The sequence below is a fragment of the Cervus canadensis genome, chromosome 24, assembly GCF_019320065.1.
Source record: "Cervus canadensis isolate Bull #8, Minnesota chromosome 24, ASM1932006v1, whole genome shotgun sequence".
In the NCBI taxonomy this organism is placed as follows: Eukaryota; Metazoa; Chordata; class Mammalia; order Artiodactyla; family Cervidae; genus Cervus; species Cervus canadensis.
Window position 1 is genome coordinate 44107506 of NC_057409.1, and position 22913 is coordinate 44130418.

The 22913-nt window shown below is 42.4% G+C and overlaps 1 protein-coding gene across 1 annotated transcript; it reads right to left on the reverse strand.

Moving 5' to 3' along the window:
• Positions 1–22453, reverse strand: CASP8 (caspase 8). Its single transcript, XM_043445582.1, has 12 exons — positions 22435–22453; positions 22103–22225; positions 20214–20256; positions 19566–19628; positions 11279–11616; positions 8673–8778; positions 7600–7738; positions 7443–7487; positions 6793–6878; positions 5100–5241; positions 2449–2950; positions 1–1068 (listed from the first exon to the last, which is right to left on the reverse strand). The coding sequence occupies exons 5-12, from the start codon at positions 11581–11583 to the stop codon at positions 933–935; spliced, it is 1461 nt and encodes a 486-aa protein (XP_043301517.1). The 5' UTR covers positions 11584–11616; positions 19566–19628; positions 20214–20256; positions 22103–22225; positions 22435–22453; the 3' UTR covers positions 1–932.
• Positions 22454–22913: the final 460 nt, after the last annotated feature.

Genomic DNA, 22913 nt, shown 5'->3' on the forward strand with positions numbered 1-22913 from the left:
TAGTATGATAAAATTACATTTTATTCTGCTAAAAATATTTATTACATTACTAATTATTAATTACTAAAGATTTAAACTGATTTGAACATATAAAGAAAGAGCAAACGTGTAAAAGGCATACTGCATTGATAGCATAAAAGCAAATCATGTTCAGCACTACAGAAGCATGTATATAAAAGCTGAAAAGCATGTATATAAAAGGGAGTTTGGAAAGATTCTAAAAAAAACAAAATTATTTGGTATTTTAAAAATCTTTAATATACGAATTTTTAAATTTTTTATTTAAAAGAATCGTGCAAATTAGTATAAAAGATAGCTTGGGAAAAGACCTACTGGAAGTACAAAACAAGTTAATATTGTTTCTTAAAAGTAGGTTGGATGTTGCATTTATGAATACTTTTTTTTTAAAAAGAGAATAATCTCTAAGCTTTTGAAACTGAAGTCTAAAGAGTAGTGGTTTTCACTGCTGAAAAGTAAGGTCTGCTCATGGCTAAGGAGAGGAGGGTCACATGTTTCCAGGATAGCTTATCAAACTCACCAGCAGTAATCAGACTGGATGTGGGAACTTTATACCTTGAACCTCAATAGTCGAGGGGGATTTTTAGTAGGTCAGATCGCCAAAGTCTCCCTCCATGATCTTTGACATTTCTTTTAAACGTACTGTGTTTTCTGTATCTATTTTAGTTCATTTTTAAACCTTTTCATCAAATTAAAAACACAATGGAAATCAAGCCCACAGCTATGACTGTCTAGTTACTGTCTACAAGCCAGAAATTTAGGCTTGAATTAGCATAAAAATTATATTGTCCTGACTCCCATGCTGTCCCAGCTATTTGAAAATAAAAAGAAGAAGAAATAGAATAAAGTAGCAGCAGCGTTTTCACTTTTTCAGTTGCATAACTATTGTCTAGTTATACAACTAGACAACAGCATCAATTAAGAGGAAAGAAGAGTTTTTTTCGCAGTGTGAAAGTAGGTTGTGGCATCTGTTTGCCCATATTTCTCTTGTCATCCTTATTGCTTACTTCGAAGTTCACCTTGGTTAGGATGGTGAGAATGTCTTCACCCCTGAAAAATGTAACAGAACATTGTGACCATCTATGGGAGGAAATCACCATCATCTACTGTAGTTAGTGATAATTGTTTCCCTCAAAACATCAGGCATTTGAATTCATAAGGTGTTAAACCAAAGCCTACCACAGCTTTCTAGGTAAAGAAGTTCTCAGAGCTTCATAACTTACGTTTGGTTTACTCGGGATCAGAAACCTCAGTGTCAACACTGGATTTGGTTTCTCTCCCTCCTGACCTTTGCACCTCACTCTACTCCAAGTACTATGTCACTTACCCACTAATCTCCTCAAGGCCCCTCAACATCTTCTGCCTCAAACTGGCATTGCCTCTGTGGATTCATTGATGGCTCCATCAAACTTGAAGCAAGTGGAAATAGAATGTCTCCTGCAGCAACTCCACCCCTTTCTCACCAGCATCTCTTATCACTTTGGTTGGGCAACCTGTTTATTCACCTCTGTAGCTAGCCCTCTGGAACCTTGCAGGTCCATTCACTATCTAAGTTACAAAATGAAAATGTAGCCTGGATGTTATGGTTCTCTCTCAGTCCTTTCTCTGCCATGGACAATTCTTGCTTTTCACACAGTTAAAACATAATGAGACACAAAACTAGAAGCAACTTGCAGAGGAGTTCTTGCTATTTATTTGCTGGTTGTATGTACATTAAGTGAACTAAGCCATACAAAACTATCACTTAACTAATGGAAACATAAGATAATAAATGAGGAAAAGATATTTTCCCACATTTTGTGAGCTTCAAAGCAGTCAAATTATTGGGAATACAAAAGGTTTCTACACTTTGGCTCTTAACTCCCACAAGAGGGTTTGAGGTTGGTGAGCTATTACAGAAGGCTTCCCTAGTGGCTCAGATGGTTTAAAAAAAAAAAAAAATCCACCTGCAATGCAGGAGACCTGGGTTCGCTCCCAAGTTGGGAAGATACCCTGGAGAAGGATATGGCAACCCACTCCAGTATTCTTGCCTGGGAAACTGCATGGACAGAGGAGCCTGGTGGGCTACAGTCTATGGGGTCATAAAGAGTCAGACACAACTGAGCGACTAACACTTTCACTTTTGACAGAGTAAGAGAATGTTAAACATTGAAATTCCAAACTTGTTGAGTGGGTTCAGTCAGGTTTCTGCCTAAAAACAGAGCTGTACTATATGATTTTGCCATCTCTCCAGCTCTATGATATACTGATTGTCTTTTGAAGCGCTAAATAAAAGAAAATCCTCAGTAAGCATCTCAGATTTTTCCATCTGTGAACTAAAGATCTTAACACTTGCTGCCTCTTTCACTCTGCAACTGACCTGAGAATCAGCTATGTGATCCACAACTAGACATTTGGAGATGAATGTAGGATTGAATAAGCAAAAATTACCTAGGACATCTTTTTCTCAGGTTCTGGCAAAGCGATTGGATATACCAGGTCCCCTCCCTGATGCTTCGGTAGGAGACACAGTTGTTGACAGTGGCCATCCCCAGCAGAAAGTCAGCCTCATCTGGGATATATCTCCTCCGAGGTGCTGAATCCATTTCTAAACAGACTTCCATCTGTTCTGAGTCGGTCTCAACAGCTATACCTCTCTGGTAGTCATCCCCTTGACAAGCCTGAATAAAAAAGATTTTGGGTTTGCCAACAAGGGAAGGGCATTTTAAGCCAGTGAAGTAAGAGGTCAGCTCATAGATGGGGGCTTCTTGCCCATCGGTGCCATAGATGATGCCCCGGTTTCCATGGGAGAGGATGCAGCAGATGAAGCAGTCTCTGTTTCTGTGGTCCTTCTTCTGGTAGAATTCCAGAGCCTTATGGATTTCCTCTGCTGTTTGGTCTCTGTAGTGCACTATCTCAAAATGAAGTTCCCTAAAGGTCTTGTCCAAAGCCTCTGGAAAGTGAAACAAGAAAAATCATATTGGACCTCCCTAGTGGTCCAGTGGTTAAGAATCTGCCTGCCACTGCAGGGGGTATGGGTTAGATCCTGGTCCAGGGAGGTTCCACATTCCTTGGAGCAACTGAGCCCAGGGCATGGCAACAACTGAAGCCTGCATACTTTAGTGCCCTTGCTCTGCAAGAAGAGGAGCCGCCACAACGAGAAGCCTACACACCACAGAGAGAGTAGCCCCCACTCGCTGCAGCTAGAGAAAGTCCACACACAGAAATGAAGACCCAATGCAGCCAAAAATAAATAAATTCATTGAAAACAAAAGAAAGAAAAGTCAATAGTACACTGCAGTAATTCCTAGACCACAAGCTAGAACTAGAGAGAACATTGATCAGACAAGAATTTGAACCAGAATTTAAGAACAAGACCCATTATATTAGTGGCTGGATTCCATAGGCTTCTAATATTTACTGCCACTAGCTCCAAACATTTCCCAGTTCTGAGGCAAATGAGAAAGGGGAGACTGCCATTGTCTTTTCTCAACTAGTCTACAAGATTGGTAAGCTATTTTTAAGGTTTACTACTGAACCAGTCTAAAAACTAACTGTACTACTGACATGACCAGAAAGAAAGCAAAACAAATTTTTAATACAAAATCCATGCTTATTTTATCCTGTATCCTCTCAGAGCTATTTATCAAAATACAAGATATGAATGTTTAAAAAGTCAAGTAGAACTAAAAGACTTATTACAAAAAAGTTACCCCTTCTCTACTCTTTCCTACTACCCAGTTATATTCTGTCCAGCCACTTCTGTGAAGGCAACCACTTTCAACTTTTAACTATTTTTGGGGGGTGGGGTGGGGGTGGTGTTAGCCTCCATTTTGTAATGAATTTGGGTACATTTCTATTTATTTATTTATAAATTTTAGACTTTTGTATTGAGTTTCTATTGTGGATGATGAGTACTTGGTGTTCTTAAACATTGATAACATTTAGTTGAAGCAGTAGAAATCTATATATTACCAGTACTATGTAAATATAATATTCTTTAATATGCTTCCTTTCTTATTAAAATAAACCAAGATATATGATGATAAATGATGTAGCCAGTGAACTTAAGCTCTATGGCTGTTTAAAAACCTTAGAATAGACTTGCTTGAATAAACAAATGTTAACAGAAAACATTCACAGAGTCCTGATGACTAAAATCAACCTATCTTAATTTTCTAAGCACTACTCTACTTAAAAAAAATAAGTCATTACCTGATGTTATGACTCATAAACACCATTTTCAAAAATTCTTTCATCAAGTTGAAATTCTTAATATCACTATGGATTGGGCTGGATTATTTCTCTTATTGCTTTTAGTTGTCGTCATATCTACATTCACATGATGCAAATTACTTTTCATTCAACCTGTGAGATCTCAATCTTAGCCGGAAAAGACTGAGCCAAAGAATTTCTGGTTAGTTTAACATTTGAAAATGCTATTTATGTTAAGAACTCAATTTCTGCTGCGCTCAGAGCCCAACTTCCGTAAATGGTCCATACCAAAGCAATGTTTTCACCCAACACCTAAGACACTCTCCAGAAGCTCTATGCATTTAGTTGAATTATAAATGAAGTTTAGGGACTTCCCTGGTGGTCCAGTGGATAAGAGTCCACCTGCCAATGCAGGGGACCCAGGTTTGTTCCCTAGTCCGGGAACTAGGAACCCACATGCCACTGGGCAACTAACCTCATGAGCCACAACTACTGAGCCCGTGCTCTAGAGTCCTCAAGCCACAACAAGAGAAGCCACCACAACAAGAAGCCCACTAGCTACAAGTGGAGCAAGCCTGCATGCAGCAATGAAGACCTAGTGTAGCCAAAAATAAACAAAAACAAAGCTTATTGTTGCTGACAGCCTTCTCGTAAGATTTAATATTTTATCTGTATAAATATATTGCTTTGATTTTAAAAATTAATTAAAAAAAACCAAAAGCAGAAAACTAGCAAATATATAAGAATGTTCTTCATATCCACAGGGAAATATGGTTATATCCACCTTTTTGAAACATGTGGCCCTGTTGATACAGTTTTTGTTCTCCCTTTTCAACAAAAACATAGGTATTAGAAATATTTCATTTGTTTTTTCTGTTCTACTGTACCTGCATCGAAGTGTGTTCCACTCCTATCCTTTAGTTTCTGAAGTTCGGGCACCTTCCTCCGTGCTATGCTAAAATCGTAATTGTTAATGATCAAACAGTATCCCCGAGGTTTGCTTGTCATTCGGTAAACTGTGTCGGATGTCTGGAAAACAAAAATCCAACCCAGGAGCTGACTCTCTGGGTCAGCTCTGGTTAGGCGTCACCCAAGCCCACCTGGGATGCAAATGCACTTTCCATGGCCCCACCCCAACTTGGCACTGCTCCGCTAAGGATCTAGTCTCCATTCATTCCCCGGACAAAGGGTCCCCAGACTTCTTCCACACAGTTTTGCGTGTAAAGTCAGTGTCCCAATATTTGGGCCTCCTGAGCATTGGTACTTAGATTAATAGTGTTGTTGTCATATTGTACTAGTATTATTTATTCTCATCTCTGCCCAAGGCACAGAGCATCTGTGGCAGGGACTAGCATTTATTATTCATTTGAGAGAGCTCAGTCAGGAGTTGCTGGACTGAGGACTACTGCCGTGCTGTCTTTAGGCGGCCCTTTGTGGCCTTGTGATTCCCTTGGCTCTCTGATCATCTCATCCATGCTCTGGGCCAACAGCTGAGGACCTATCCGTCACACGATGCAGCATGGTCCCAGGATTTTTAAAGCTGATGGCTTAACTTGGCTCTGAGGACCACAGCGACTGGAGGAGACAGATGGGTTATGCTGTGGGTTACAATATCCAGGTTCTAGTATTTGACAGTGACTCTGTGACCTCCTGATTTCCCCAGGGCTGTTTTAGTGCTGAGATATTTAGCATTTATTGGGAAATCCATGCAGCTCCTCAAGGTAGAAGAGAGAGCCCCAGACTAGGGGGCCAAATTCCTGGCTCAATAACCTCAAGACTTGGGACAAGTTATTGAACCTCTCTTGCCCCTGGTGTCATTAGCTGATGGGTGGGGACGACGTCAGCAGAGTGCTTTACTGTTTACAAAGTGCCACATGACTTTGGCTAATCCTTGATGCTCATACCAAGAGAGGTCTGGTAATTTGCCCAGGAGCCCACTAATGAATGGTCTCTCCTAAGCTTAATTTCAAGTTTTTCTCACTAGGCTTTTGGCTTGTAGCAATTCCTCTGCTTCCCTGGGAAGAGTGAATGGGCTGATGAGTAAGAAGGTGGTAAAGTGTTGAAGGTTACAGAAACAGAAGTGATACCAGGAAAGGCAATTCTTGGGCCTGCTCAATGGGAGGAGAACATAGAGATGACTGGATCGTGAACATCTGCTGCTTACGCCCAGTCACAAAGGAGAAACAGTTTTGAAATGCAAAGCTAAACGAAGGCTTTGCTTTTTCCAGTCCTGCTCATCTCTCCCCCCAACCCCACAAAGCCCCCTCCCATTTAGACTGAGGCAGCTGCTACAGGGATCAAGTTAGAGGCTCCCTACTCCTCTGTCCTCCAACCCTTCCAACATCTTTGGTTTTAAAATAGACATGTAACACATGGGAAACCAAAGAGATCACCTTTACCAAATTCCAAAGTCACATTTTAAACTTGTGCTTTTGTGGAATTTTTCTATAGTTCTCAACACTTTTCATTAAGTTTCTGTCCCTTATTAGTTTATTCCGGTGGGGGCGGGGGGGGAGCTCAGGAACACAATAACTAGAATCTGCAGCACAAAAGCGGAAAGGAATGGGAATTTCCTGGTACCTGCACCTCACTGTCCTGTTCTCCTGGAGAGTCTGACACGGCCAGCATCTCAGAGGAGCCCTCCTCTGGAAGCGGTTGTGATGTATCTGGAATGAAATGTGGCACGGAAGATATTGGTTAGGAAAGAGGTGACAACATAAGGTCCCTTTTAAAATGTAAATTCACTGACTGCCTTGAACATAATATACTTGCAGTCCACAGAATAAGGGAAAATCTTACTACTGACTCACTCTGCCTGTATTTCAAACTTGCCAGCCTGAGGCTACAGGGTCTCTGCCTTTTGACAACTCCTTTTATATCTTCCATGTGCAGAGAAGGTGACTAATGGTCACTGCTATTAGGAGAGCAGGTCCATTAAGATGCAGATGTGGTAAAGGTTGCAGAGAGGACACAGTGAGGCTTGTAGTTTAGTCACTGTCCGACTCTTTACGACCCCATGGACTGTAGCCCACCAGTCTTCAGTCTATGGGATTTTCCAGGTAAGAATACTGGAGTGGGTTGCCATTTCCTTCTCCACGGGATCTTCCCAACCCAGACACTGAACCCACATCTCTTGCATCTCCTGCATTGGCAGGCAGCTTATTTACCACTAGAGCCACTGGGAAGTAAATTAACTAAATAGACCTTGAAAACATATCTGCAAGTATTACCATTTGAAAATTCATCTGGATCTCTTTCAAGGCTCATTCTTCTCTCTGAATTTTAAAAGAAACATACACATATTTGATTAGAAACAGTTGTGACATAGAAGCATCTGTCAATTTAAGACCACATTTTGCTGCTTCACAGCTCTCAGGTTACCTATACCTTTTCTTAATTCTTCATAATCAATGATTTTCTTCAGCAGGCTCTTGTTGACCTGCTCACAGATTCTTTTCAGGGTGTCCAAGTTTTCTTCCCCTAGGATGGTCCTCTTCTCCATCTCCACGAAAATATCAAGCAAAGTCTAGAGGGGGGAGAAGTCAAGTTAGAAAACAGGATGGAGTTTTACTGACTTTTAGATTATTATTTTTTTTATTTCCACTTTCTCCAAACTAGACACCCACCTAGCTTCCCAAGCTGATCCTCCTAAGAGGACATCCTGGTCTTATAAAGCCAATCAATAAACTATCAGGGAGGGAATTCATGTTTTCTGGCCCAAAAAGACAGAAATAAGACAGAGAAGAAGTCACCTCAGATGTCACCCAGTCCCCAGGCCCAACCATCTATGAACACTTCTCTGTGAAGACAGTGAAGAAGCCCCGGTACATGGCTGAGATGCGGCAGCCCAGTCCCCATGGCAACAGCCTTGGGAACTGCCTCACACCCTACATTACCTCTGGCACCCAATCACCTCCAGGCTGAGGGTCCTCAACAACACACACACACAGACAGACACATACACATACAGCATTACATCGCAGCACAGACACACATATGTAGAGACACACCATACCCCCCCACACACAAATACACACACATATAGCATTACATCACAGCACAGACACACATACATATAGACACACCATACCACACACACACACACACACACACACACACACACACAAGTTCCAGGTCCCAGGTTTTTCAGAGACTGCAGAAGTAGGGAAATGGTCTCAGGCCCACCACTGGCTCTCCTGGCTCTGCAGGCCCCCACGACTGACCTGGGCTCCCACAACCAGCCTTCTCTCTTTGTTCCTCACTCTGTCTAGTCCCTGATAATTAATGTGAGCAGCACCTTATATTATACAAAGGCATCATATCTACAGCACTCATTCCAGACAGCATTCTTCTCCCTTGGTTAAAGAGTGAGGATTCAGGTTGCTTTTACTGACAAGAGCTCCCTTTAGTCTCAGAAATCACCGCCAGGGCTACACCTCAGGTGAGACAGCAGGTCTTACCATGTCATCATCCAGCTTACATTTGGCAATCTCCTGGCTCAAAAAAAACTTAAACTCCTTCAATTCCACTTTGTTCACATCTTCTGAAATCTGGAAAAGCAGGATCCTATAGTGGGAAACAGAAACACTTTAACTTTCTTAAATTATTTCCCATCTGATATATGGAGTCACGTGGACTTGATCCTCTGGCCTCCCTTTAAAATAAAACCAGCTAATGACATGATTTATGAGTTGAGTCCTTGGAAAGAGGCTGGTGTAGGGACACTGAAGACTCATGGCTCATGCTCAACTATCCCACTCTTAACGGAATTTAAATCCCCCAGGGGCTTCCCTGGTGGTTTAGTGGTTAAGAATCCACCTGCTCATGCAAAGGACACAGGTTCAATCTCTGGTCCAGGAATGGACCAGGTGCGGTCCCACATGCTGCAGGGTAACTAAGTCCGTGTGCCACAATTACTGAGCCCATAATGCTCTAGGGCCCAAGAGTTGCAACTACTAAAGCCCACAAGCCCCAGATCCAGCGTACCATGATGAAGAGTAGCCTCCGCTCTCTGCAACGAGAGAAAGCCTGCATGCAGCAATGAAGACCCAGCAGCGCAAAAATAACTAAATAAATAATTTTTTAAATTTAATTAAAATTTTTAAAAGTTCCCCAATTTTAACTTTCAGTTAACATCAGTTGAGTGAGTTGTGTTTTTCCCTTGTCCTTCACTATAAGATCAAGATCTTGCTGCACAGAAAAAAAAAGAAAAAAGACTTTGATTTTGGATATTATTCTTTTCAAAAACAGATCAGTTTAGTCAATGTTCTCCTAGCCACTCCCTTCAATAGGAAGGCCAAACACCTCCTCCTGGAACACAGGCTTTTGTGAACTGAGCCTAATCTGCCTCTTCATCTCTGGCCACGCCTTACCACCATCTCCCCATTCCTCTCCGAACATACCCAGTTGCCCTGCCCCTCACCCTTTGATGCTGGGCCCCTCACACCCCCATTATCTTGTCCATCTGTAGACTGGATTAAGGTGGTCCTAACCCGATGGCTGGTGTCTTTAAAAGAAGAGGGAACTTTAGACACAGACTGAAAGGAGAGAATACAAGGTGAAGAGAGGCAGAGATTGGAGTGAGGCGTCTGAAAGAAGGACACCAAGGAGTGCCTGCAACTCCCTGAAGCCAGGAGAGGAGCATTAAATAGATTCTCCCTTAGAGCCTCCAAAAGGGAACCCGTCATGTTAACACCTCAATTTCAGGCCCATAGGCTCCAGAACAATTAGAAAAATAATTTCTCCACTGTGTTAAGCCTTTGGCAGGACAGACAGCCCAAGCCACTGCCGTTCTTCTGACAGCATCTGGAGTCATGGGGATTAAGCAGTCATTGGGTGTTGCAGACTGGCTCATGAAGTGAAATTGTGGAAGCTGTTTAACCTTGAGGATGATTGGTTATTACAGTGGGGGTTTCCACTGTATGGCCAGGGATAGATTAGAAATGATTATCTTAAGACTCCTCTAGTGGTACGGTGGGTAAGAACCCACCTGCCAATGCAGGGGACGTGAGTTCTGTCCCTGGTTGGGGAAGATTCCACATGCTGTGGAGCAACTACGCATGCGCACTGAAGCAACCAGCGCCGAGTCCCGCAACAACTGAAGCCCGCGCGCCTAGAGCCTGCGCTCCGCAACGAGAGAAGCGGCCGCAATGAGAAGTCAGCGCGCTGCAACAAAGAGTAACCCCTACTCGCCACAACTAGAGAAAGCCCAGGTGCAGAACTGAAGACCCAGCACAACCATAAGTAAGTAAATAAATGAATCATTTTTTAAAAAATTATTATCTTATGCCATTAAAAAAAAAAAAAACCAATCATTGTGGGGGTCCAGCCTGGCCACAACAGAATGACTGGCAGCACACACCTCACTGAAGAACTTGGTAACGCAAGCCTTTAAGTGTGTAATAAAAGCCTAAAACCCTGTGGAGAATTTCATAGACATCCACCAGTAGATGGGACTGGTTCTCGAGTGGGAAGCTGCAGTGCTTCATTTAATAATAAGCAAGGTTAAGTGCACGGTATGAACATCAGCAAAGCAGACGTCAAGATAACAGGCATGCAACAGAGAGGAGAGTTAGAATACTTAAAGCATGGCTATTTGAATTTCAGTGGCTTCCCAGGTGGTGCTAGTGGTAAATGACCCGCCTGCCAATGCAGGAAACATAAGAGACACAGGTTCCATCCTTGCGTTGGGCAGATGCCCTGGAGGAGGAAATGACAACCCACTCCAGTATTCTTGCCTGGAGAATCCCCATGGACAGAGGAGCCTGGAGGGCTACAGTCCATAGGGTCACAAAGAGTCGGACACAACTGAAGCAGTTAGCACATGTACCTACTGGTAATGTTTCACTCTGTAAAGAAAATTTTACTTTATTAGTTTTAGTATTTTTTTTCTCTGAATTCTACATAAAGTCTCTACATTTCTTAACCTGGCCATGGTGAAACTTCTTGCCAGAGCCTCCAAAGTCACTCCACACAGACAACCTACATGCAACATCAGCCCTGCCCATAAAGATGTGTCCATTCAAACCCACCGCTCCCAGGTCCACACCGTGGAGGTTCTCCCCACCTGTAGGCAGAGATCTGGGCCCTGCCGGGTATGTGAAGCTCCCTCTTCATCTCCTCCTCGCTGGTGTCCAAGTAGTAACGCAGCAGATCCAGTCTATTCACTCGGAAAAGCAGCTCCTTCAAGAAGGACAGATTGCTTTCCTCCAAGATTCTCCTTTCTTGGAGCCTCTGGAATAGCATCCAGGCATCGTTGATGGGTTCCTGCTTCCTATATGGGATGTGGTCCCGGCTTAGGAACTTGAGGGCAGCCAGGTCGTCACTGCCCAGCTCTTCCCCAATTTTATAGAGACATCGAGTGAGATCCATGCTTTTCAAGTGTTAGGAGAATGTAGTTGTTACCTAGGTTAAAATACAATGTTATTTTCAGATGAGGAAGAAAACTACCACTTACTGGTTTGTTCCTTCATCAGTTCCTTCATCACATTGGCAGGTGGATTTGTTACCACTGAAACACCAGGGAAGCCCTATTTCCATGTACTTACTTGTTTGAGTGGGCGTCCCTGGTGGATCAGATGGTAAAGAGTCCACCTGCCATGCAGGAGACCTGGGTTTGACCCCTGGGTCAGGAAGATCCCCTGGAGAAGGGAACAGCTACCCACTCCAGTATTCTGGCCTGGAGAATTCCATGGACAGAGGAGCCTCGCAGGCTACAGTCCATGGGGTCTCCTAGAGTCAGACACAACCGAGTGACTAACACACACATTTGAGCAGGTAAGAAAACGAGAGGGCAGTGTTTCAGGAGAGCACAGACAGCCTTCACACAGTAGCCCCGAATCTGGAGTTCTCCGCCTTGAGCCCCTTGAGTCACCGTGGATTTCTCCTTCACCTTCCCTGCTCTGATAGGCCTATATTCTAGGCACCAGGAGCCCTTGGAGCAGGGCTGGTGTCAGACACAGCACAGGAACAAGACTGGGACATAACTCCTCGAGGCGGGCCACATGGTCACTGTCAAAGCCAGGAATCTCACCAGCAGCTGAGTGTCTAGGCAGTGGGGCTGTGGGGTCGGACAGAACTTAGACCAGAACCCAGGGTGGGCCTGGCCCAGGCCTGCACAGTTCAGAGCCTCTTAGGGTGAGATTGTCCTCTGTAAACTGAGATCAAAAGAACAACCTCTCCTGCAGTGTTGTGAGTGTGAGAGAAAGGGAAAGTGAGAGTCGCTGAGACACGGCTGTCTCTTTGTCACCCCATGGACTGGAGCCCTCCAGGCTCCTCTGTCCAGGGGATTTCCCAGGCAAGAATACTGGAGCGGGTAGCCATTCCCTTCTCCAGGGGATCTTCCCAAACAAGGGATCAAACCCAAGTCCCCTGTACTGCAGGCAGCTTCTTTACCTTCTGAGCCACCAGGGAAGCCCCTTTGTGAGCATGTAACACCCTTAATGTTTGCAGAGTAAGGAGCAACAGCTCATGAATGAAGGCATGTTCACCTAAAAGGAAGGAAGCACCTTGGCTGCGGGGCGGACACCACTGGCCCCGCAGCAGGTGGTTACAAGTGTGCGTGGAATCTGAACACGTCTCTTCCCCTGCGAATCTTCCTGCTTCCTCCCTGGAAACTTCAGTTGGAAGCAGCAGTTTTCAACCTCTTCATAGCTGAAGAACTTTTCCTCGAAGGCCTACTCAAATGCTCCCTGACCTCAGGGCTACTGTCTGCGAACCTTGAACTAGAAAACCTTTAACCTCAGCTCCAGCACTTGCTTGTTCCCGCAGGCTCTGTGCCCCTGGGCATTTTGCTTGACATCAGATAATCTTAACCTGTTTGGATCTCTTTCCTCCCTGAAACAAGGCTCCTGAATTTTTAAGCATTCACTGACATCCTTGGATGAAACCACGAATCCTGACTATCATTTGAGGGGTGATAGAGTCAACCAGGACCTGTGTATTTTGTACATCAGATGTTAAAATAGAAACATTAAGGTCAATTTTAGTATTTTTTTAAAGTGGCCCACAAAAAAATAACTTCTTTTAAAGTAGCCCAAAAGATTTTGAGGCTTTTTAGCTTTTCTTTTTAAAAACACCTCCAACCTCCCAATGCTGATTATAGAACAATGGGGTTTTTTGAGGGGGAAGGGTAAAAATTGAAAATACAATAAATTATAACATGGTCACAGTTGTCATTATCATACATCACATACACATAAAGATACATTTATAGAAAAAACAAACATGTACACCTGGGTTTTTTTTTTTACCCACTTAATAATTAGAATGAACATTTACCCTTACAATAAACATTCTTCTTTGGCATATTTTTAATATTTCTTGAATTCCAGCATGTGAAAATAAAATTGATTTTAAGCAATTTTCTGTTTCTTTACTGTTAAAATAATATTGCATTGAGGGACTTTTTCCCTCAATATCCTGGGCATATCTCTGATTATTTCCTTTTTTAGAATTGGAATCATGGCAAAACTTTTTTTCACCCTTTTGGTCTAAAGCTGGCATTACTGTTTAGACAAAGTGTTTTCTTGATTAGGGAACTGTAGGGATAGTGTCTTGGGAAGATGCATTTTGTTTTGTATTGGATTCACAAAGACTGCAGAGCCTAGATCATTCACTGCAAAAGCAATCAATTATCATAAAAATATTTTGATATCTTAAATATTTGGCCAGCACCTAAAAAGCATATGTTCAAAGTTCAACAAACAAAACTACTGGACATTCCAGGGAACAGACTAGTGAGTTCATTCCTTAAATCACACTCTGTAGGAACACACATGTGCTGTCCAGAGTTTGTACATATCACAACAGCATGATATGTAAGCTTGAACAACTAGAAACATCCCCAAAGTCCTCCAATAAAAGAGTGGCTAAATCAACTACATATTGTCATACACAGAAAGCTGTGCGGCACTTGAGAAGATGTCCTCCACCTTCTGAAAGTAAAATGCATAGACATTCAAGATGTGTTATGTCAGTGAAGATAGTAAGTTGCAACATAACCAAGAGCCATAGAGCTACTTTTCAGAAACAAACAATACAATTAGATTTTCAATGATTATAGACATACTTATAAAAGCAGAAAAAAAAAAAAAGATACAGAAATTCTGGAAGGTGACATACCAAACTCATAAAGTGCCTAGTTTTTGTCTTCACGGATCTTTGAAGAGAATACGTTGGTTGTCTGAGAGGAGAGGAACTAGAGGTCTGGGGGTGGCGGAGGCCCGGGGGGCAGACAGGAAGAGACTTGCTTTACATTCTACATCCTTTGCACGGTGTGAATCTTTACCATTTGCGTGTACTACTTATGCTAAATGTACATGAACTTAAATTAAAAGCTCTATATAAAGTCCTATTTTTATTTCAGTATATGAATCTGGAAAGGATCTGAACTGGGTCAGCTCTGCTAAGTACCATTAAGCCCAGTGTCCTTAGATCTTTTAACCAGTTCTAACCATTGCTAAAGTATCATTTTACAGAATAAAATCAACCAAAGAATCAAATGAAGGCAGAATCTCCTTTTTTTTCCCTCTGCAGTTATTTTCTGATATTATAACAATTATTTTCTGATATGATTTTCTAACTGTGATAACAATGCTTTTTGTATTCACTTTAGAAAATACAGGAAAGATAAAAAGAGAATAGAAATCACCTATAATTCTATCATCCAAAGTTAAAAGCCCTAATCAAACATTCCAGACATAAACTGTACCAATGTTTTCAGTCCCCCAAGGCAATAGAAATAAAAACAAAGATTAACAAATGGGACCTAATCAAGCTTACAAACTTTTGTACAGCAAAGGAAGCCCAAACAAAATGAAAAGACAATCTACAGAATAGGAGAAAATATTTACCAATGATATAACTGACAAGGGCTTAATTTCCAAAATATACAAACAGTTCATACAGCTCAACAACAACAACAAAAAAAACCCAATTATAAAATGGGCAGAAGACCCAGAGAGACATTTCTCCAAAGGAGAAATATAAATGGCCAATAGGCACATGAAAAGATGCTCAACATCGTTAATTATTAGAGAAAATGCAAATCAAAACCACAATGAGGTACCCCTTTCACCAGCCAGAACAGCCATCACTAAAAACTCTATAAACAACAAATGCTGGAGAGGATGTAGAGAAAAGAGAACCTTCCTACACTGTTGGTGAGAATGTAAGTTGCTGCTGCTGCTAAGTTGTTTCAGTCGTGACCGACTGTGCGCGACCCCATAGACGGCAGCCCACCAGGCTCTGCCATCCATAGGATTCTCCAGGCAAGAACACTGGAGTGGGTTGCCATTTCCTTCTCCAATGCGTGAAAGTGAAAAGTGAAAGTGAAGTCACTCAGTCGTGTCTGATTCTTTGCAGCCCCGTGGACTGCAGCCTACCAGGCTCTTCCATCCATGGGATTTTCCAGTCAAGAGTACTGGAGTGGGTGCCATTGCCTTCTCCGAATTTAAGTTGGTACAGCCACTATGGAAAATAGTACGGAAGTTCCTCAGGAAACTAATAGAATTACCATATAATCTAGCAATCCCACTCCTGGGCATATATCCAGACAAAAACCTCTAATCCGAAAGGATACATTCACTCCTACCAGCACTAATCACAATAGCCAACACATGGAAGCAACCTAAGTGTCCATCAACAGATGAATGAACAAAGAAGACCTGGTATATATATACACAATGAAATATCACTCAGCCATAAAAAATAATAAAATAATATAATTTGCAACAATCAGACATTGTCATACTAAGTGAAGTAAATCAGAAAGAGAATGATGAATACGATATGATATCACTTATCTATGGACTCTAAAATAGGACAAATGAAACCTATCTATGAAATAGACTTGTGGTTGCCGAGGGAGAGGGGGTGGGGCAGGGATGACGTGGGAGGGTGCGGTTAATAGATACAAGCTCCTATAAATGCAATGGATAAACAAGGTCCGGCTAACAGCACTGAGAACTATATTCAGTATCCTGTGATAAACCATAATGGAAAAGAATACTGAAAACAATAATGTACATGTACATGTGTGTGTGGCCGGGGGCGGGGGCACATGCACATGTGCGTGTGACTGACTCATTTGGCTGTGCAGCAGAAATTCACACAATATTGAAAATCAACTATTTCAATTTAAAAAAAAAAATTAAAAAACAAAAGATAGGACTTCCCTGGCACTTCAGTAGATAAGAATCTGGCTGCCAATGCAGAGGACACAGGTTCCATCCCTGGTCCAGGAAGACTCCACATGCCGCAAAGCAACTGAACCTGGGCACCACCACTACTAGCCCGCATACCTAGAGCCCATGCCCTGCAACAGCAGTGAGAAGCCAGGGCGCGGCAACTAGAGAGCGGCCCCCACCCACCACAACTAGAGGAAGCCCAAGGCAGCAGTGAAGACCCAGCAGACCAAACGTAAACAAATAAACAAATAATTTAAAAAAAACAAAGATAACTACCTAATAATATTTTACTGTCTTTCCTACCAAATATTTTATATCCTGTTTATATATTTTCCCTCCTATTTGAACACACTGTATTTCTGAGGTGTAAGTGTATTTTTCCATGGATAATATTATAAGTACGACTTGATGTCTTTTTTTTCTACAACATGGATTTGAAAATTTGTAAGTTATCTAATCATACAAATGGGCAATAATTTATCTAACCAGTCTCTGATGACATTTTTTGTTGTTGTTCAGTTGCTTAGTCGTGTCCGGCTCTTTGCGACCCCATGGACTGCAGCATGCCAGGCTTCCCTGTCCTTCACATCTCCTGGAACTTGCTCAAACTCATGTCCATTGAGTCAGTGATGACATTTAGGATGATCTTACAATGCAAATCTTCAATGCAACTCTGATTATTTTATTAGAATAATTTCTTAGAAATAGCATTAATGAGATGAAAGACATAAAGCTTTTTAAGGCTTTTGTTACATGTTCAATAGCATTTTCTGACACATAAAAAAATTCCAATCCAAAGCCAGAATGACATGAGTTTGAATATAACATGATTGGCTCCTGTCCTCTATAACCAGGTCATTTCACTTTCTTTCCAATAGCCTGGCAGTGCTTTCTAAGTGATTTTTACATCACATTAAAATGGGCACTTAGTAGGGAGAGTACTGGCGAGGCTTCTTTCCTGACCCAGGTTTTCCAATATTATACCCAGGTATAACATTGTCTTTGCTTAGGTCACCCATCTCTCTGCTTGTAGTACCTGGGAAGCACTGTTACCTGCTCTAGATTTTATACTGTTAACCACGGGCCACCTCTAGACTCTGGCTCTATAGGAAGAGGAACTAAAAGGCACTTCTTTTTTTCTGGGACCTGGATTTACTGCATGAGCTCATAAGCCAGAAACTTTATTAGAGTAATATTTTAAAAAGAATATTCATTGCTCTATTTTTCTCATCCTAAAGTAGTAAAAGTAACACTTGTTCCTTAGAGAACTTTTAGAAGAAAAAAACCACTTGGAAAAATTTAGAAGTAATTTTGGGGTCACATTTGTGAGTTTTTTTCCAATTTTATTCACATATATGCATATATAATGTATTAGATGCATATACATATGTAGAATATATCAATTTGAGTATATTGATTTATATTGCATGCAAGATGGAGGAGAGGGGTGGGAATGGAAAGGCCTTCAGAAGTTTTCTTTTGCTTTCAATTATACAATATCAAAGTAATAAGCCCATATACATGTATTTGTATTATATGATATGTAACTATATCTATTATTTTTATAATGTGTGCCCCAAAGTATTTTTATATAGCCAAACATTTGTATAATGATATATAAATGTTTATAACTTATAACCATATAAACATAAAAATATTTTTCTTGTCTCATTTACTGTAATCCTCTCTAGAAATTGCTATTATCATCTTCACTTTATTACCATGAAAAATCAGTTTAGAAATAAACTAGTAAGAGGTATCAGGCCCAGATTTCAGGATATCAAGAGACTCAGTGACAGACCCTGCAAAGATTTAGATTTTATTCTAATTGCAGTTGGAAGCCAGTGAAGAAATTTAATAAAGACACATAATCAAAATATTTTTAAAGATTTCAAATTACTTAAAATTTTAAAAGACTGAGTGAAAGTCATGCAGTCATGTCCAACTCTTTGGACTATACAGTCTTTGGAATTCTTAAAGAAACCCCCAAAAGAAACAACAAACAAAATTCTTAACAAATCCACTAAAGCAGAGAGGTCAGAACCTTACAACCAAGCTGGTATGTGCTGGAGCCTGGATTTAAACCTCAGCACCTCATCCCAGAGTCCCAAATTAGCACTGCCTGTTCCACCACAATTAATTGCAAATAAATCTCATCTAATCACAAACAATCCTTCTAATGACCTGCTAGCAGTATCTTAGCTCTCTCACAGTCTTATGGAAAACTACCTCAAAGCTGGAGAAAATAAACCCAAAATTTGCATTCCTCTTCTGAGACAAAAATCTGTGTCTCATTCAAAGCTCAAGAGTACTGGAAAGTTAATCTCAGGCCTGAAAGCCCTAGGTAATAGGATGGCCATTCCCTCCAGTCCGAGAGGATCACTCCAAATTGGGGTTCCCATTCCGAATTGGGGTTCCCCCAGAACCCACCAGAGATCCACACAAGCACTGTTCACTGCAGGGCCCCAGCGAGTGCTATCACACAGCCAAGGAAAGATATCCACATTCCAACCAAATTTAGAACCTACCAAACTGAACAAATGTATAACTTCACCTGTAAATGCTTAATCTCACATTTCCAAACCAATGTTGGAATGAAATTCATAATTCCACCTATGAATGCTTAACTCCACAAGTACAGATTATCAATCTGTTGCCATTATATTATTCCCTGTTCTTTACCCTTTTAATCCCCACACCCCCACCCCACAAAGATAAATAAATAAATAATTGAGTACTTAGCCCGGTGTGTGTGTTTCTGTGTGTGTCTGTCTAGGTGTGTGTGTGTTTGTGGTGGTGGTCTGTGGGTCGGCAGGCCGGTAGCTACAGCAGCAAAGTCAGTTGAGATTTGAATTTTGGTTTCTGTTCTTTGATAAGTCTGGCTGGCATAAGGGTGAGGCTTCTATAAAGATGAGTATACCTGAAGTATTCCCCCTCTAAAACCCAGGAATGCATCATCTACCGAAGCTGGAGGGGCACGGACATCTGGGATCTCTGAACCCTCACCATGGCCTTCAGAGGCACGGCTAACTCTCGAAGTTTCTCCATCTACACTCAAATACAAGGATTACCCTATGGGTCCTGAGCCTGCCAGATCCCATTCTCAGTAGCCTAGAGAGTTCTAGAATCAAAGGCCTTCCTCTCCAAAGTCCCATCAGATCTTACCAGAGGCGGATCCTGGAACCTTCACAGCAGCAGCCACTTCACGGGCCTCTTCTCCCAGTACATCTAAGACAGGAATTAGAGTCAAATGAAGAACCAACAGCGTAGCTCGCTTATTTCCTGTTTTCAAAACTCCTGAGTCACTCATAGGCTGAGTGAGGCAGGCCAGCCTCCGGGCGGCAACCCCATCTCCATCTCCAAGAAGGAGCCCGGGGAATAAATAGGAGGTAGGTGCTGGGTGGGGACCCTGGACATCTGAGACTTTCCTCTGGCCATGTGACTTTGGGCGGGTCATTTTCTCTACCACATTCCAAACGGAAAAAATTTGAACTTAATGATAGCTAAGAACCCTTTCTTTTCCTTTTCGGAAATATACAGATTTTTATGGGTTCATTAAGACTTCAGGGGTTTCCTACGGTAATACTCATTGAGCACTCCTGTGCGGTCTTGAGCTCTGGAAACTATGGGGCCCTCACTATGGTTCAGAGGGTCTACTGACCCCCACAGAAACTCTCATGGTTTCCCCCATCTACATTCACATACAAGATCACCTCCATGACCCCAAGACCACCAGATCTCACCCTCAGCAGTCTAGGTCTAGAAAACTCTAGAATCATAGTGTTTCCTCCCAAAAGGCCCAGCCAAACTCACCAAAGGAAAATAAAATCCCAGGGCCTTCACCATGGACTGGGACCTGGAGATAAAACAGAGAACAAAACTCACTTTAGCCCTGCCTTTTGACTCTCATCAGTTGTTTTCTGATGATTAAATTAGAGAAAGAAAACAAAAACAAAAACAAAAACAAAAAACCTCTCTTCTTTGAAACTACCTGTTCTCTTTCCCCAAATGGAGTATTAGCTTTCAGAGGGCAATGTTCACAGCCAAGACGATTAAAGAGATAGCTGAAAATGCCCCTCCACTTGCAGAGAGCTAGGTAAGGGTGCTGTGTTCCTTTCGTGCCCTTAACTTCCCTTGACTCTGCCCTGAGAACTCCGAGTGAGAAGGCAGCCACAGAATGAAAACCTGTTAGTGGCTAAATCCTAGCCCAGGAAGTGCCCCCTTGCTCTTTTCTTGTGGCCTCCTGAATATCCACCCAATATCTGTCCTGCTGTTTTATGGGGGGTTCCTGTCCTAGGCTGTGACCTTCACAAAGGCAGGGACCACATCTTTCCTGTCCATGTTCCCAGGTTGTGCCACAGGAGTAGAAATACCTCGAATATACAAAGGTCTCCTGCAAATCAACAAGGTAAAGAAACCCTGAAGAAAGACAGCGGATCTGATTACAGAATTCCTTGACAGAGATACTCAGATGGCCAAAGTGTGCAAATGATACTCAAACTCATGACTAAGCTGGGAAATACAAAGTAGGTATGAGCTACCTACTTTGTACCTATGAGAATGGCAAAGGTATGCAAGCTGGATCCAGCTAAGTTCTTGGTGGGCCAGTTCTTCTATAGTCCTTATATAAGTTGTAGAGACTGTCAGTCATGGAATATTAAGCAGTGGTTACAAAGCGGGACCAGACAAAACACACAGAACTTAGAGTACAGAGTGCTTACTTGCAAAAAATAAAATAAAAAGTCAAAAACAGAACAAGTAAAATACAATATGGATAATACTAATATGTAACATGTAATAATAATTGCTAACACTTACTGGGTACAGAGCAACACCAGTCACTAAGTGGCTAAAGCTGTTATTATCAAGTAAATCCTCACAGCGACCTGTTGAGGGAGTGTTAATCCCACTAATGATGAGGAAACAGAGGTACAGAGAAATTACTTTCTTGCTCTGGTCACACAGTTTAAGACATAGTGTACACACACGAAGCAATGGTACATTTCACAAAGATACAGAACAATTAAGGATATGTATCATAAGATGTGGAGGGTTGTCTTTGGGAGCCGGGCTTCCCAGGTGGCTTAGTGGGAAAGAATCCAAATGTCAACGCAGGAGACGCAGGTTCGATCCCTGGATTGGGAAGATCCCCTGGAGGTGGGAGTGGCAACCCATTCCAATATGCTTGCCTGGAAAATCCCATGGACAGAGGAGCCCGGTGGGTACAGTTTCTAGGGTTGCAAAGAGTTGGACATGACTGATCGACTAACAAACACGCATAGTTTGGGAGCCAGCGAGGAGGGTAGGAGACAGGTTGGGAGTGGGGAGATCCAAGAAAATGGGTAAAGCAAGGCAGGGTGGCGGGGGGTGGTGCCCGTGGGTCCCCAAGACCAACGGCTTATAGGGAATCGGGACCTGATTGAGTGATCAGCTCAACCCTCTGCCCCAGGACAAGTGATAAAGAAAATAAACAGAAGAAGGTAAATAAAGTCTTGTGGAAATCTAAAGTAAACCAGCAGGAGACAGGCAGCGGAGGAACTGGAGAGTCCTCAGATTAAAGAGAAGCAAAGCCAGGGGCTGTGGTTCAGAAAGGAACCCACTCAGAACCTGGCACCCTGGCAGGACTCGGAGGTAATATCCCCCGGGAAGTCCTCGAGTGAGAAAGGCGGCATCCAGAAGCCAGCTGGGCACCAGGAACTCACCTACTCCGCACGGTCCTGGCAGCATCCCAGCCACCAAACTCCCAACGACAAGACCCCACACTGCCTAGCTTCACACGTTGGGTTACTGAGGCCGGTTCTTATAACCCCGCTGGAGAAAAAGCCCTGGAAATGAGGCAAGTGGGAGGGGGAGACAGGAGGTGGGGTTGGAAACGCCTCCAGGAAGAAGTTTACTTTTACTTTCGATGCCTCCCCTAGGCTTGTCTGCCTGTCCCTTGAAGACTCACTTCCTGGTTCTCTCCTCTCTGCGTTCAGAATTTGCTACCAAATTCTGCAGGGCTTTAAAAAAAATCTTGAGATAAAAGAAAGAGAACCTGTGAAACCATTGCCTTCCGGCAGAAGGGCAAACTCTGGTCTTCAGGAAGAGAGAAAGAAAATTCCTGAACAGAGAGAACTAGAAAATAAACTTGATTTCGAAAGCTGGAAAACCGAGGTGGCTCACTTGAACAGAAAATATTTCCTATTTAAAGGAACCGATGCCCAATTTCCCTACATTCAGAGGTGACCACAGACAATGTGTCAACATGCAAAGTAAAAACCAGGAACCTGGACCTGTTTTATTAAAAAGCATTTTTACTCACTACATTTAGTGTTTATCAGCTCTCTAACTTTTAAAGACAGACTTGAGACTGCCTGTGGCCAGTAAAACGTCATTCTCCCTTGAAAGGGGTCTGCGGAGAAAAATGCTTCCTCTGTTCTGTGGCCTGAATCGTAGCACTGCACCCGTGGACAAGCTCCCCAGATCATCTGGCAAGAGCTCTTCCTGGGTCCAAACAGATTTCTAGCTGAGTTG